This window comes from Suncus etruscus, chromosome 6 (assembly GCF_024139225.1).
Source record: "Suncus etruscus isolate mSunEtr1 chromosome 6, mSunEtr1.pri.cur, whole genome shotgun sequence".
NCBI classification, from domain to species: Eukaryota; Metazoa; Chordata; class Mammalia; order Eulipotyphla; family Soricidae; genus Suncus; species Suncus etruscus.
The window spans coordinates 98,771,696-98,788,816 of NC_064853.1; the positions used below are offsets into that span (position 1 = coordinate 98,771,696).

At 52.0% G+C, this 17,121-nt stretch overlaps 1 protein-coding gene across 1 annotated transcript in view; it reads right to left on the reverse strand.

The window, feature by feature from the left end:
• ESYT3 (extended synaptotagmin 3) overlaps positions 1-17,121 on the reverse strand; it is a 41,752-nt gene that overhangs the window by 12,510 nt on the left and 12,121 nt on the right. The window contains exons 2-13 of the mRNA XM_049775246.1: positions 13,505-13,546; positions 11,481-11,615; positions 7,291-7,367; positions 6,278-6,344; positions 5,746-5,835; positions 5,388-5,443; positions 3,973-4,093; positions 2,531-2,701; positions 1,063-1,145; positions 643-691; positions 329-418; positions 7-69 (exon numbers count right to left, since the gene is read on the reverse strand). Coding sequence (XP_049631203.1) covers positions 7-69; positions 329-418; positions 643-691; positions 1,063-1,145; positions 2,531-2,701; positions 3,973-4,093; positions 5,388-5,443; positions 5,746-5,835; positions 6,278-6,344; positions 7,291-7,367; positions 11,481-11,615; positions 13,505-13,546 — 1,044 coding nt within the window. The remainder of the gene's footprint in view (positions 1-6; positions 70-328; positions 419-642; positions 692-1,062; positions 1,146-2,530; positions 2,702-3,972; positions 4,094-5,387; positions 5,444-5,745; positions 5,836-6,277; positions 6,345-7,290; positions 7,368-11,480; positions 11,616-13,504; positions 13,547-17,121) is intronic.

Genomic DNA, 17,121 nt, shown 5'->3' on the forward strand with positions numbered 1-17,121 from the left:
ACTCACCGGCAGGTTGCAGGCACTCTCCAGGAAGACCATGAGGATGGCAGTGGACAGACCACTATGGTCCTGGGGGAAGACAGATCCTCCCTGGGTGCCCAGGTGGCTCCTGGAGCCCCAGCCCCCACCCATACCACACACATAGCATTCCAGCCAGCTCTGGGCACATATATGACAGAGGCTGAGAGCTCTACATAGAAGCTGAGAGCAGAGCCAGGAGATCCTCGGGGTGGGGGACCTGCTAACTTCTGGCACCTGAGAGCAGATGCTATTTCAGGAGACCAAGTGAGACCCCCATCCTGCTGGAGAGCCTACTCCCTGCACGCACCTCAGTCAGAGCCTCGGGGTCTGTGATGAGTGACAGCCACTCCAGCCGAAGGTGCAGTCGCCCACAGGCCGTATCATTCAGCACAAACCACTGGGGGGAGGGGGTAAGGGGCACACTTAGGACAGGGCTGCTGAGCTACTGCAGACTCCTTCAGCAGCTCCATTCTGGGGTCCAGGGTGAAGAGAAGGGGATTGGGCCCAGATGGGATGAGCATGGACCTGGGGCCAGAGGGACTTGGGAGAGAAGGTTCTAGAAAGCTTGCATGCTGTGTTAGGGCACAGAAACAGCACCAGGGGTAGCAGTGGGTCATTTACCTCATCTACCACTCTGTTGGTCATGACATCTGCCAGGCATATCTGCAGGCTGTGGACATGATGTGTCAGCTCCGCTGTGGAGATCCACCCTGGTGCATTTCCAGAGACCAGAGGGGCCTCCAGACAGCACCAGCCCATCATCCTGAGGATCCAGGGAAGAGGTCCTGCCAGCTCCAGCAGAGTCAGCAGGGAGTAGCATTGGGGACAGGCACAGTGAACCCCACCGTGCAATTGTGAAGGGCCCCTGCACTCTGGAACTCAGCATCCCCTGAGTGCCCGCAGTCTCAGTCTTGGGAACCACAAGGTGGCCTGAGGCCTCCCAGGGAAGCATGTGTCCTGGCATAGACACTGTGTGAAGGGGACAAGTGGGGTGTGGTACTGGGCCTTAGAAATCAGGTGGGGGCCCAGCTCAGCCCTCACCTGCCCAAAAAGTCATCCCTGTCAGCATCCTCATCATAAAGGTCAACTTCCAGGTCTTGCCCAGGAACTTCATGGACGATGAGCTGGAAGGAAAGAGTGAACATGACTAATGCCATGTGCCAGGAGCAAGCAGAGACTGGGCATCCCACCTGCAGACTGAGCCAGCCAGGACAGGTGGCTGTTGAATCTGCCTGGGGAATATAGTCACCAGAGAAGTTTTCACATATGAAACAGGATAGGGGCCCCTCACCGCCACTCAGATTGTAGGGAACCTTATTGTAGAGGCATGCAGCATGCATGTCTCTATTTATTAGGAAAGCACGCGCCAGACGTGGCTTTTGGTTTACCTGGTGCAGTGCCTAATTTTCCTCCCAAGAAATATCTGCCAGAAGGCCCATTGGAGAAGTCAATCATTGACCCTTGTGTAGATTACTGGCTATATTTCTGACATGGCTGTGACATTACATTTTCTCTTTTCCTTTTATTTAATTTTGTCTCCTTTTCTACTATAGAAATTCGGCCTTAGCTATCCTGCAGTCACAAAGAAATTTCAGTACCAAAGAAAGCCCGCAAAAAGCTCCCCGCTGGCTAGTTTATTTGTAATTCTTACTTTGAGTATAACCTGGCACCAGCAACTTGTTTTTCTGGGTCTAGCTCCATGATGGTAAACAATAATTTCTGTCCCCCTGATTTCTCTTTCCTTTTAACCTGCTTCTTTCCTCCTGTTTCTTGAAAAACCTGTTTTTTGCTAACCCAAAAAACATCTCCAGCTCATGTTTTGCGTTACCTCTAGCAGGGATGGTAGATATTTGATAATGTAGATTCTAGGGTCCGGTACCATTGTGTTGTCCCTCCTAACAATCCTCTGCCCTTTGTTTTCCCTGAAATTACCTTGCATACCAGAGTTGTGCTTAAAATGTCATCGGCTGAAAAGTAAAATTGTCTCTCGTCTCACAGACGTGGGTTCCCATACAATGCATTTTGTGTGGTCTCAATTATTTCATATTTCATATTCATCTGTCTCATGAACCTGCTTTCTTTCGTGTAGGTTTTCTGACCCCACTAAGGTTTTGCTTAGGGACACAAGACGTCTGCAGCACATTATGACCTCAGCCTAGGCCTGGAAAGATGGCTAAAAGATTGGCTTAATATGTGAGAGCCCTAGGTTCAGTCCCCTGAGCACCACAAGGAGTGGCTCTACATACTTCTAGAAGTGGCCTAATAAAACAGAAAAAAAAAAACACTTTAGTTTCTAACCCAAGAAGGATTAAAACCAAAGTTCCTCTTGGACCAGAAAAATTGGCCAAGGTGCAGAAGGAATTGGCCTTGGAGCCACGAAGATATGGGAAGGAGAATCATGGCAGCTTGCATGCCTGTGGCTGGCCCAATGACCTCCCCAAAGGGGCTCTGAGAGAGCCTTGAGGGCAAGATCAGCCCAAGGGCATGAAGCATGGATGAGGGGACTCACCTCAAACACCTCATTCCAAGTGGGGTTCAGGTCCTTATAGATGGTCTTGCTGCGGAAGTGCTGCAGGCCAATGCTCAGCTTGGCATAGGGGTCTGACTTGCCTGGGATGCCCAGGAAGTGGTCCTTCTCGGCCAGATTCTCCGCCTCCAGCAAATGCACCCTGATCACTCCCTGGAAAAGGTCCCCAACCCCTGAGGCTCAGGGCTGCTCTCAGGCAGTGCCAGCTCAAGAGCCAAAGCATCATACACACATAGCTGGTGTGAAGAGAGCAGGGCTCCCAGTCATGCTCTATGCCTGCCCCAATCCAGTCAGCCACAGGACCTCATTCCTCTGCAAAAATACCCTCTGGATCCTCTGTTATCTCTTCCTTCACAGGGGGGTGTGCCCAGCCCTGTGGGCACTGCCTGCTGCTGGCAGTGGGTCAGCCTGGGGCCTCCCAGCCCCACACTCTGGGTTAGAACCTCAGGAAGCACAGGGTCCGGGATTAAAGATCCCCCCTCTGGTGGTGGCTGGACCTTCATTTCCATCTGGAAATACAGGTACAACTCCTACTGCAGTTTAGAAACTCCCGGGGCTGGCGAGGTGGTGCTAGAGGTAAGTTGTCTGCCTTGCAAGTGCTAGCCAAGAAAGGACCGCAGTTTGATCCCCCAGCATCCCACATGGTCCCCCCAAGCCAGGGACAATTTCTGAGCACTTAGCCAGGAGTAACCCCTGAGCATCAAACGGGTGTAGCCTCCCTCCCCCAAAAAAAGAAACTCCCCTAAAAGTCCAGTAGGGAGAAATGCACCAGACATTTGGTAGGATGCTCAGGGATGTAGAGGGGGGCTGCAAGGGACAAGCCACAACCACATGGGGGTCACATGCAAAAAGGAAAGGCCAGAGGGAAGCTGCTGTGGCCAGCAAAGAGTGAGAAGTACTCTGGGAACCCTCACTGCATGCAGCTCCTGTCAGGTAACAGAGGTGGGGTGCAGAGCCCTAGGTTGTCAGAATGAGTCTCCTGAGAGGAAAGCCCTCCAGGGAGCCAAGATGGGCTTGAAAAAAGGAATGGGTGAAGAGGACAGTCATCTGGAGACAGCCACACCAGAGGCAATAGCCAGGTTGAGGGGCTCCAGTGGGCTCGATTAGCCTTGGGGGTGTATCCTTCCCCCCTGCCCCCAGCCACTATTATTGATGACTGTGGCCAGAAGCAGTGCACTTGGGGAAACTGTGCAGAGGCCAAGGCTGTCCTGGGAGGCCCTGAGCTGAGCCTCTAGGAAGCCCTACATCCTGGCTTACCCCCCATGCTCTTTCCCAGGAGAACCAAGATTTTTAATCCCCAAACATGCACCGGGGATGGAGACCGAGTGTCTCCTGACTGAATGAATGCCTGCAGCCCCCACCGGGCTGCCGTGATCTGGGGGGTGGGGGCCAGTCCCGAACCCATGCCCAAAGCCAGAGCTCACGTGTGGCAGAGGGAAGCGCAGCCGAGTCACGTCCAGTCCCTTCTTCACCGGCAGCGTCACGCGGTTGGGCAGCACCAGGTGCGCGGCGATGAGGTCCTCCAGAAGACTGTCCGACATCTCGCTGTGGGGAGCAGAGCCGGTTGGGGAGCCCCTTCCACGCCCCAGCCCAGCCTCAGCGCCCGACTGAGCTGTGCCGCCCAAGGTGGCCCTAAAACCCTTGGTTTATTTGTTCATGGACCATGCAGCCACATGCCTGTTCATCTCCTCCTCCGGGTTCTGGCACTGACCTCTGAAGACTCCTAAAGGCCCTTCATTTGGGGTGAGGGGTGGGTAGTGGGGCAGCGGGGCCCTCCCTGTGGTGCCTGGGGGCAGGTGTGGCCTCCTGGGCACTCTGAGCCTCTCTGCTGCTCTGGGGGCCCGGAACCTGGCAGGAAGAATGAATTCCCCAGGGCCCGGAGAGATAGCACAGCAGCATTTGTCTTGCAAGCAGCCAATACAGAACCAAAGGTGGTTGGTTCGAATCCCGGTGTCCCATATGGTCCCCTGCCTGCCAGGAGCTATTTCTGAGCAGACAGCCAGGAGTAACCCCCGAGCACTGCTTTTTGGGTTTTTGGATGTGACCCAAAAACCAAAAACCAAAAAAAATAATAAGAAGAAGAATGAATTCCCCAGACCAGCTCTTGTGGGGGGGGGGGGGCTGCACTCCTGAATCACGGTGGGGAGCCCGTTGGGTCCTCACTTCATATCTGAGTTCTGGAGGGTAAATGGGGTCAAAAGAAAGACTTGTGCTCATGCCCCTCTTTTCTTGGGAACCCCAAGACAGAACCGGGCTCTCCTGAAAATGAGGAAGAGCTCAGAGAGGTGAGTAACTTGGCTGAGGTCACAGTCTTAAAAAGCAGAGCATAGTCTGGCAAGTCTGCCCATGGGGCTTCTGCCAGTCCTGAGGGGCCACTGTCCCTGCTCCTGGTGTGATGGAAGTATCCTGGGTGTCCATGCTCACAGATATCTGTGAGGATGCATGTGAGGGGATGTGCATGTGAGTGTGAGGTACATTCATATGTATCATGCACATGTATGGGTATACATGTATCTATAGACATGTGGCTGCATGGTATACATGTGGATGTACATACAAATGCATGTGTCCATGTCCATGCATGCAGACAGGTGTGTGCATGCATGTAGATCCATGTGCACACATGTGGTTGGGTGGATACAGTGCACATGTGTTGATGCATGTGTGCACCTGTAAGAATACTTGTTACACGTGTGTGTGTGTTTGTGTGTGTGTAACATGTGCTGCCCAGAACCAAGCACCCTTGGCTCCCACACTTTTTCTAAGGGAGACAGGGGCCTGGGGCTGCTCCCCTTCCTCACTGCAGACCTGCCTGGCCACACTGGTCACGCTGCCTTACTTGATTCCGGGTGCGTCCAGCAGGTTGGTCAGACCAGTCCAGTTGATCTGCAGGTGCTGGGAGGGGGCATAAGGGAGCTGTGAGACTTGAAGAAGGTAGAAGCCCAGTACTCAGTGCTGGGCTCCATACCCATTTGCACAGAGGGCCCAATGAAGGGGTGACAGGGGAGGGCACCTCCCAGTCCTGTTGAGGGCTGTCAGACTGGCGACAAGGCTGTGAGGGCTCAAATTCAGCCCTGCCTCTCCTCACTCAGAGAAGCTGCTTTGTTTGGGAGCGGCTGTGACACCCACCCACCTCACAGCCTTGTGGGCTGAAAGGAGGAGCAAAGTCTGGCCTAGGGGTGGGGCCTGGGGCTCACCGGCTTCTGCAGGAAGAACAGGGTCACGGCGCCCACGAAGGGCTTGTCCACCAGGAGGGGCTCCAGGATGATGCGTAGAGTGCCCTGCAACTGGACGCATGATGTGAGGCCCCACTCCCCTCTCCATGGTCCTAAGCACCCCACTTGCCAGGGTTATTGTATCTCAGCAGGGGTCACACCATTGAGCTAAAGCCAGGACACCCCCACTTTGCCCGCTACCAGGAGACCATCCTTCCTTCGAGACTTGCTGGCCTGGGAGCCCTGCCAAACATCTTATGTCCTCTCTACCTGGGTGCTAAGCTCTGGCTCTCACTTCTGCATAGCCAGAGCCTGTTGTGGGGTATTTCTACAAACTAGGCAGGCTGAGCCCCCACTTTCTGACTCTATGATCTTGACCTGTCCCCCCCCAGTGTCCAGATAGTATACAACCTCTGGGCTATTGTGTTGCCCCCCCCACTTTTGCAGCCTGCTCCAGCCTGAGCCCCACTTTCACCCCAGGCCAGAAAGGAAGGAATGAGTAGGACACCCCCACCTGGATCCCATTCACGCCGGCCTGGATCTTCTGCAGCTCCACGCTGATCTCACAGTCCCCAATGTAGCTGCAATAGGGGCGGGGAGTCAGAGGACCCCATTCTGGCTCTCCAGCCTCAGCCTGTGTGGGCTCTGCACAGGAACTGACTCAGGCCCAGGAGATCTGCACCACTGCCACACCCCAGCCACTAGCACAAGAAAGGTAGCACTGTCACTAGCCCAAGGCATGGAGGGCATCTGGTGCTCTCACAGACTCTAGTGGCTCCCTCAAGTAGCCCTTCTGAGGCCTTTTCCAGACATGGGGAGGAGAGAGGGCACTGAGTGGAAATGGGGCTACTAATAGGATTTCTGCAACCAAGCAACAAGCCCAAGGTAGCCATGATGAGGCACTCAAGGATCAAACAGGAGGAAGCAGTGGCCAAAACTGCAGGCCACAGGCAGAAGGGCCAGGCCCCAAAATGCAGAAAGGCCACCAAAAGTAAGGAGATGTGGGCACCCCAGGGCAGCACCACTCAACTGGCTGGGAGCTGGGCACACCAGCCAATAAGAGCAGGTTCATAGTCTGTGCTTCATGCTCTGTGAATTCTTGAGTCGGAGACCCCAATTCTTCCTGCCCTATTGCTCCTTCCAGCTAATTCCTGCCAGAGGCACCTGCACAGACTGCCCTGACCAGGCCCTACCCCTATAAGAACCTGCCTCCCCACCAGGCCCACTTTCCTACCGGGTCTGCCTACCCAGCAGACCCCACCTATTCTACCAGGCCAGACTCACCTCCACCAGGGCCCACCCGGGGACCGCCCATACAGTAGGTCATGTCTAGATCTGGGTGGAGTCCGATTGCTGGACTAGCAATGAATGGCCAGGTCCATTCATTCTCCAAACCCTCCACTCAACCTCTCAAGCAGGGTCTCGCGCTCGCCCAGGACCCTAGAATGGGGCTGTACTGGAAGAGGCTTCTGCACCCCAAAGTCCAGTCGCTGCGGCCCAGCCCCTCTCTGCTCTGCAAGTGCTCACCAGATCTGCAGGTCCAGCACCACCCGCCTGCGGTTGCGCCGGTCTGTGTGGGCTTTGACGCCATTGATTCGGGGGCACTGAAAAGCAAGGGTCAGGGTCAGGGTGGTCTTCTGGCAGGTGCCGCTGGGCACCACCCCTCAAAGTGACAGTCCTCGAGGCTGAGGCAAACCAAGACCAGCTCTGGGCCACACCTGATGCGGCTTCCCCACTTCCCTCGTTACAAAGCCCAGCCCGGTCTTCACTCCTGCCGCACTGAATGCCATCTTGCCTTCTTGGACTAGAGGAACAGGAAAGGGAAGTGTTCGGACAAAGTCAGCATGACCCCCTAGCTCAGACAGCTAGGCGAGGTTGGGCAGGATGAAGTGCTACCTGTGCTGTTATCTGGCCACTAGAGGGTATCAGGAGCTCCGAGAGCAGCCAAGCGCGGTAGTCAGGCAGACTTTTCTGTTTTGTTTTGGTTTTTGGATCACACCAAGCGGCGCTCAGGGGTTACTCCTGGCTCTACACTCAGAAATCGCTCCTGTCAGCTCTGGGGACCATATGGGATGCCAGGATTCGAACCACTGTCCTTCTGCATGCAAGGCAAACACCCTGCCTCCATGCTATCTCTCTGGCCCCAGACTTCTTTCTTTTTAAACTTTATTTATTTACTGATTGTTTGGTTGTTGGGCCACACCCAATGGTATTCAGGGGTTACTGCTGGCTCTGCACTCAGAAATCATTCTTGGCAGGCTGGGGGACCATATGGGTGCCGGGAATTGAACCAGGTCCCTCTCGAGTTGGCCGCATGCAAGGCAAACACACTATCACTGTGCTATTTCTCAGGCCCCTGTCAGGCAGACTTGGAGGAGCTGGCCGACTTGTGAGGACAAGTAAGAGGTCAGCCCCAGACGCCTATCTTCAGAGACTCCAGTAGGTCGGCTGCCACCTGGAGTCCCTTCTTAGAGGAGGGACACCCATGGATATCCATGGGACACTAGCATGGTGGTGCATTTACATTAGGCAGGCAGGGAGGCTGGCACAGTACTTGCCAGGCTGGGTTTGGTCCCTGGGACGCAGCCAGACTTCTGCAGGGATTGTGACTCCTCAACATATGTGGTACCTTGGTTCTGTACCTGGCACCCCTCGACTGTCCTTTCAGTGGAAGAAATGGGTTCTAAGAATTTAAATCACCAAGAGCATAAGTGCCATGGGCTGTGCAGGGCTGAGGAGTTGGGGGGCACCAGCTATATTCCTGTGCCTATGCAAGAATAGGGGATCCTGGCCAAACCCATGCGGGTCCTCTACAGCTTCCATGGGGAGAGGAAAGTGATGAGGGGTTGGGGGAATGGGACAGGTTGGGGGACAGAGGAACATGAAGATTTTCTTCTCCTCACAGTATTATCTCACTTATCTGCAGCATATAAAATAATTGTATGAGGAAATGTAACATAGTAAAGGGGGTGTCTAGATTACCCTTGATCCCAGAATCTAGGAAGGAGGAGAGTGAATAAAAGAAATCAAGGTGGAAAGGAAGATGAGAAAGGGAAGAGGGAGCAGGGGGGTGGACATATTGAAGTTATTTGAAGGATAAGGGAGTCTAAATGCACATTTGAAGCATGCACCCATCAACACTGAAGATGCAAGACCTAAGCTAAAACCACTGAACTTTAATGCGCCTGCCAAGATGGCAGGTGAGGGATGATAGCACAGGAGCACTGGTGAAGGGGGTTGACACTGGTAGTGGGAGTGGTGTTGGAATATTATTATATGCCTAAAACTCAACTATCAGTAGCTTTGTAGAGGAGGGTGGAGAGACAGGACTGTGGATAAGGTACTTGTTTTGCATATAGCAAACCCAGTTTCTCTCCCCAGCATCCCATATGAGTCTGCAGGGTGTGAGCCCAAAACAAAACACCCCCCTAATAACTTTGTAAACTACAGTTCTTTAATTAAAAAGAAAACAATTTTTAAACAAAATAAAATTTTAAATATAAAGGGTTTTGTTCTTCTGGGCCTGCTGGCTAGGCTGCAGGTCCAAAGCTGAGTCCTTCTATGTGGTCCAATCACCCCTCTGCTCCTGCCACCAGTAGTACCCCCAGGGTCCCTAGCTCTTAGCCATCTGAACTCTTCAGAAGTTACCTCAGACACCAATACCTTCAGGAAGTCTTCCCGAACTGCTATGCCCCCCCCCCCCATTCCTGATCTCATGCATTCCTCCACCATAGGGCGTGTGCCTTGCCAGGTATCATCTGTCTCTGACAGGACAGGAAAGAAGTGTCATGGTTACACCCATCTGCCCACAGTGCTTGTATATAACGTCACTCAGAATGAAGCCAGAAATAAACAGATGGATTCATAGACAGTGGGAGAGTTGGGTCCTGGCTGAATGCCAGAACATCCATCCATGGCTCAGGCCTATCTGGATGACTAGATTCTGGGTATACATGCTATGCCCCCACACCTGTGTGTTCCCAAGCAGTCTGGATGACAAGGTCTCTACTTGGCAGACATAGGTCAGACTGAGCTCCTGGCCTGGGGTATGAGCTTCAAGTGGTCACAGTAAGTCACCCCAGGAGAAGGGAGGGATGCCAGGGGACAGAAGCTCTGCCTGAAACATAGATCTGGGGACCAATGACCCCAAAGAGGACTTGCCACATAGCCTGTCAGCCATCGAAGATTAGAGAATGAGACACTTCTAGTCACCTCCCCACTCCCTAGAGGGTACTCCCTGTCACAGGGACCGGCAAAACTTGGTACCTTATGTTGTATATGAAAATATTTCCATAAGATTATTCTTTGCAAAAATGAAAGACATTCTTGCTATAATAATTTTCAGACACAGAAGAGAAAAGAGCTGGAAGTTACAGCTCACCTCAGGAAGCTCACCACAAAAAGTGATGAGTTTAGTTAGAGAAATAACTACATTTTGAACTGTCCTAATAATGAGAATGTATGAGGGAAATGGAAAGCCTGTTTAGAGTACAGGTGGGGGTTGCGTGGGGAGGAAGGAGATTTGGGACATTGGTGATGGGAATGTTGCACTGGTGATGGGTGGTGTTCTTTACATGACTGAAACCCAAACACAATCATGTATGTAATCAAGGTGTTTAAATATATATATATATAAAAGATTATTCTTTGCCTGTTGTACCACCTTGACCTTCCAGGTGGGGCGCTGTTGAGAGCCAAATAAATAGTTTGGGAGCGAGATGCTGGGGGTCTTTTGCCAGAGTTGGCTGGCTGGCTCTAGGTGTGTTTTGGAGCTAGCAGCAGGCTGACAAAGGACTCTCTTCTCCCAACCTTTTACCCCTTAACCCTCCTGTCTGTGTGGATTATTTGCTGCGGATAAATATTACCAAGATCTGCCCCCAAAAGGGGACAAGAGGCGGGAATCAATTTCTTATTCTGGGAGCTCTTTGCGGATACTCAAACAATCAATAAAGGAGTAAACGGGACCCAACAACTTTGTACCTTCCCCCGCTGTGGTAGGTTTCAAAGTTTTGCTTAACCATGAGATGATCTGAGGAGCTGGCTCAAAGAGCCCAGCACATGCTCTGTGTTCTGTAGCCTCTGATTCCATTCATAGCTCCACATGGTCTCCTGAGCATTTCTAGGGGTAGCCCTGAGCAATGAGCTAAAATTACCCCTTATGCACCACAAGATGTGGCTCAAAAAGACAAGTGTGAAGGACCAAGGATCTGGGTCCTTTCGTCAACACAGGTACCATGTAGGGGTGAGGTCCTGTGCTGTATCCCTAGCACCTCAGGGCCCCTCAGAAGCAGTGGGTGTAGCTCCCATAAGAATATTTTAAAATTTGGGGGTTGGAGAGATGGTACAATGGGTAAGGCTTTAGCGAGATAAGGCAGATGGGCATTCCATCAGGTCCCCTGATCTCTGAGCACAGAGCCAGGAGTGAGACCTGAGCACCTCTAGGTGTGGTCCCAAATAAAACAAACAAGGAAGTGTGAACATTCCTGTCAACTAACACAAATTTCTCAAACAAGTGACCCAAGCTAAGCGATATACACCCCTGCTTCACCCCTGGGAACTTTGGGGGGCTGATTGTGGGACTTAATGGATTCTGTTCTGATCCTTAGAACCTCTATCCCTCTCCTCCCATAACCTCCCTTCACCCTGAAGGGTCCATAGAGCCAGGAGAGATGGATGTGCAGAGGCCAGGAAGTGGAGGAGGGCTCAGGGGCACCCACCTTCTGTCCGAAGTGGAGCTTGGTGAAGGAAAAGGACCTCAAGTGGACACTCTTGCCCCGGATCCTGGGTTCGAGTTTCTCCCGGAACTTGTTCTCTATGATCATGCTGAAGTAGGGCCACGTCTGTGAGATGATCTGCCACAAAGGGAGGGTCCCCAGGTGTCAGGCTGTGCAAAGTACTTCAAACCCCCTCGCCTGGTTGCCAGGTAAGGAAGAATTCCTCACTCTTCCTCCGATGTCCCCCCACCCTGCCTATGGTCCATCTGTGCATCTGTCTCACAGACATCACTAACCACAGCAGCTGAGCCTCTCTGGCACAAGCTGTGGGACCCCAAGATATGTTGTGGTTTTGCAAAGCTTCAGGAAGATGCTCCCCTTAGATTGAATCCCAGGATGCCCTCATCTGTGCTAAAGCAGTTGCTCTGAGGCCATGCTGGAGGAGTAGGAAGCCACAGAGGCTTAGGGGAAAATCTCAGGAGAGAAACTTGTTTTCCTAGGGGTAGATTTCCTGTTTTGGTTTGCTTTGGGGCCACACTATGCTTGGGCCTTCCTCCTGGCTCTATGCTCAGAGATCAGTCTTAGTGGTCCTCTGGAGATTGTATTTTGGGGTAGAGGTTGAACCTGGTCAGCCTCCCACAAGGCAAGCACTTTCATTTGTTGTCTCTAGCTCTGGCCTCCACAGGGGTGTGCTTCACCTGAGCCTGATGAGCTAGTGTGCCCTGGCTCATGATGCTGTTCTGGGAGCAGAGCTTAGGACCTGGGGTCAGGACAGGAGGAGGCAGGGTGGGAGCTGACAGGCTGTTTGGGGCAGAAGCCCCAGTTTCTCTGACACTTAAAGAGGTTGTTTTTCCCTGCTGAACTCTCGCAGGGAGAGTCTACAGTGGTGAAATTTCGGGACATTTTATTGCCTCCCATCTCTTTGAGGGGCTTCCTGAGAAAGTGGGTCCTTTTCCCCATCACGTTACAAATGCTACCTGAGGGCCAATGCTGGGTGATGACCTTTTTGCCCGATTCTCTCCTTTCTGCCTAATTCTCTTCATCGTCTTGACTTGATTCTGGGAATCCCTTGCTGGAAAGCTTGGTTGGGGCTGAGCTGGGTTCCATCTCCAGAACTCTATATGGTTCCCACACACTGCCAGGAGTGATCCCTGAGCATAGAGCCAGGAATAAGTCCTAGCACTTCCAGGTGTGGCCTCAAAACAAAAATAAACAAACAAAAAAAAAAGTGTGTGTGTTTCTATCCCAGTGAAGAGGCTGGAATGATCTAGGGGTAGAAGCATCGAGTACAATTGTGGGGCACTTGTTATTTTATTGCATACACAAGTAGGTTTCTGTGGGGCAGTTGAATAACTTTTTTCCTGAAAGGGGATTTGGGAACCTCTGGTTAAAAGCTCCTCTGGACGGACCTGAACCCAGCCTGGGATGCACTTTTACAGAAAGGCTGGGAGGAGTAGGGAGATTGGGAGGCAGACTGTTTCACTGCAGGGATGAATTCTGGGTCAGGGGCCACCCCAGGAGGTTTCTCTTAGGATCTACCAGCAATCATCCTGACAATAACTAGCCTACTCAGGCAATGGCCCCGATGGTACTCTTGTTTCCTATTCATCCACCCCAGGAGGCAGTGACGTTCAAGGTCCCTTGACAGAAGAGGCAGGTGTGCAGGTCGGGGCTGGCATACTCAGTATCTGCTATATGTCAGTAAGTGCTAGGCAGGATGTGCAGGGAGGTGGTAAAGAGAGCTGCATTTTTCTCTCTGCTTCTCTGTCTATTCTACCTTTTGTGCCACAGCTGTGCAATAACTTCACCACAGAGACCAAGCTTTCCAGCAAGGGATTCTCAGAATCAAGTCAAGGGGACAAAGAGAATTAGGCAGAAAGGAGAGAATAGGGCAAAAAGGTCTTCACCCAGCATTGGCCCTCAGCCCCCTGAGAGCAAAGGTACCATCTTTCTTGGCTAGGTCCCCTGGAGATTGGGAGAGAAGGGAGGGGAGAAGACCATCCTTCAGTGCCCGCCCTGCCCTTTACCTTGTTGGCCCACTCCACTCGCTCCACATCAGGGAAATGGATCTATAAGAGAAGCCCGAGGGCAAGTTAGAATGTGCTGGAAGGACCCTGGGCCAGAAAGCACCTCATACTCCCCTTCCATGTGCCCATGAACACCACCACAATAGGTTGAGGGTGCTGAAGTCTGCATGTGGGTGGGACCCTGCTATGCCTCCTTTGCATATGCTAATTAGTCAGGGCCTCCATGAAGAAGCCCAAAACCTCCAGCTGAGGTGTCTCCTAGAGTGACACCTGAGTTTCCTCCTTGCAAATTCATCTTATGACACAAATGAAACCAGGCAGCTAGGCCAATGGAATGTTCTTGTCCCATCTCAGGGATGACCCCCAACAGGCTCTCCCAAAACAGCTTCCCCTACTTCCCCAACATGGGTCTATGTCTGCTCCCAATTCCCTCACTGCCATCTCAGAGGCCCCAAAGGGCCCCATACTGCTGTTTCACTATCCAGTGGGGTTGCTGTGAGATGGCCCTTGTCAGCTCTGAGCCCCTCTCCTAGCTTCAATCCTCCCCAATTTCCCAGGTGGACTTTCTTGCAGTCCTTATCCCCCACACAGCACTAGCTCTGTGAGTGCTGCCATATACAATCCTGAGCAGGGACCCCTGGGCAGGCCCAATAGTTGAACAATGACAGGCTCAGTGATAGGCCCAGTGACAGGTCCAATGATAGACCTAATTGCAGGCCCAATGACAAAATAATAGTAGGCTTAAAGACAGGTCCAATAAGAGACCCATGGGCAGGCTGAATGACAAACCGATTGACAGGTCAAGGGCAAGCTGACAAGCCCACTGACAGACCCGTTGACATGCCCAGTGTCAGGTCCATTGGCAGGTTGAAAACATGCCTTCACACTGTCATGACTGATTAAAGGGGCTCAGTCCCCTCCTCACTGGTCCCTATCTTCCAATATGGCTGCAGTACTTCTCACATGTTGTGTCCCAGCAAGGCCCTCAAAGGAGTTTCAGAATGGTAAAGGTGCCCACACCAGGCCTCAGACATGGACCAACAAAAGGGTTCCACAGCTGGCTCTGTCACCAACCCAAGTCGATGGGGGCACAAAGCAATGTAAGGTAAGATTCCACTGCTTGGAACCACCTCATTTGCCCAAGGGACCTGCCCTTCCCATCTGGGGATTCAGAAAACTTGCTGTCCAGGTGCTAAGCAGTTGTGCCTATACAATTCACATCTCCAAGTGACACCCTCACATTGGCCAGATGCTAGAAGGTCTGGGAGGCCCCCAACTAGCACTGACCCCAATTAAAATAATCTCTCACTGTTAACAGCCCTGAGCTCCCGAGACAGGGGGTTCTCCAACCTCAGTTTTCCCAGTCCACACAGCAGCCAATGGAGCTTGGAAAGGAGAACTACTGCCTGGTAAAGGGCAGCAGAACCAGCACCCAGGTACTGACATGAACCACAAGGGAAGAATCTTGGGGAAATATGAAGCAGGGCCAGGCTCTGCTCATTCCTTGCAGCTTCCCTGAGTCACCTCCTGAGATGAGGCCAAGACAGTGGGGTTGGTGGGGATGTGGGGGCAAGTAGAGATCCATTCACTCCTTGCTATGACTATCTAGCAGTAAAGCAAAAATAACTCCAGGCACCGAGAGTGGCCTGACCCCCATAGCTTCCTTCCCACACCCCTGGATGAACAACTTTGTGCTCTGAGCACCCCACCCCTTGGGCTGAGTACAACTAACCCTGACAGCTCCATTTCTCTGAGCCCTTGTTCTTCCAGGGAACTGTGAACCCCAGCCAGGGAGCATCACATGCCCTTTTTCTTCCTCCTTACCAAGCCCTGGGGCTGCCCCAGACTTGCCCCCTCTCCCAGGCTCTGCTCTGTACTCAAGGATCTTGATAAGCATTTGTGAAATGAAGAAGTGCATGTGTGAAAAAATGAATGCAAGGCTCTTGCCCTCAAAAGCTTCCAGAGTGGCTTGGAAGGTGGCATGGAGGAGCCACCCAGAGATGAGGGACACTGTCAACTGTGTCTGGGTTTCTCCCCCAGCCTGGTCCCCTACTCCTTCCATCCCAATTTCACTCTTCCTGTTCTGGCCTTGCCACCACTCCTCTGGATCAACACTAGGATCAGGAGATTCTGGGTCCCAGGAGGTGATCCAGTTCGGCGGGTCCAATACCGACCCACATGGGAGCCTGTTGGACTGGACCGGGATTTCTGAGCTGTCTAGCTCCCATCTCTGGAATTAGCGTCGGGTGGGGCTGCTAACTCATTTCTGACGAGCTCCTAGCATGACTCTGGAGTTCAGCCAGGGGTGCTAGTGAGGAACCAGTGCCCAGCCCACACTCCCCAACATGGTCGCCCCTGCATTTTCCTCACATCTGGACACCCCAGATGTGATGCTGGTACTGGAGAGTCCTTGTGAGGCAGCCTCCAGCAGCCATTCAGGGTAAGAACAGAAGGGAGCATGGGTTATCCTTATTGTATTCTTAGGCCTCTCCACCCCACCCTGCACAAGGGCCTTGACTCCTTCCTGCCTGGAGATTCTGGAGCCTGGGCCAGAGCCCAGGCCAGCATTGCCCATGTCCACTCTGGGGGTACCACAGACAAGCCTATTCTTCTCTTCTAAAGAACCGTCCTGAAATCTTGTCCCTGCCCAAGTCAGTGCCATTCTATTGTTTTTGTTTATTTTTTTAATTTTGCATTTTTTTATCTATTACATTTCTATTTTAGCTTTCACATTGAGACCCTCAAATTTTTCAATCTGAGGAGGGCAGAGGCCGCAGAGGTGCCCAGGGCTTTCTCCTGGCTCTGTGCTCAGGGCCATCCCTGGCAGTGTTCCAGGGATCTAATGTCTGCTTATATTTAGGGATATAAGCGCCTGTTTCCAGGTTGGCTGCTTGTAAGACAAATGCCCAAATCCCTGCACTATCTCCCTGGCCCACCTCCTGGGGATTTGACTGGTATGTTTTTGAAAGTACAGATTAATTTATAGGGGAACTGACATAATTATAATATCAAGTTTTATATCCCCTGGGGTATTCACATCTTACTCCTATCACATTTAGGATCAGAAACTTGGTAGAGGACTGAAGCAAATGTATGGCAGGTAGTGTGCACTTGCCTTGCAAAAGGCTGATTTGTATTTAATCCCTGGCATCACATATGGTCCCAACCCAAGCACTGCCAGGAGTAATTCTGAGTGCAGGGCCAGGACTAACCCTTGAACATCACCAAAAGTGTCCCTAAACCCCCCCCCCACACACACACACATCCCTCAGAAACTTGGTAAATTATTAGACTTTTTTGTACTTCGTGGGGCTTTTGTTGTTTGGGGCTATATCCATCAGGGCTAGAAAATACTCCAGAATCAGTGCTCAGGGAGCCCCTCTTAGCTTTGCTCTGAGGATCATAAAGTTCTGGGACTGAACTTGGGGTTCCTACATGAAAGCATGTGCTTAGCCCTTTGAGTTACCAGCCCAGCCCCAACTTTGGCGTCTTCTGTTATTAAAAATGAAATCTTATTTTTTGGGCAATGCCATTGAAATGTTACTAGTTCTAACCATTACATTTGAGATATTAGATAATCTAATATATTAATAATATAATCTATTAGATATTTCTAG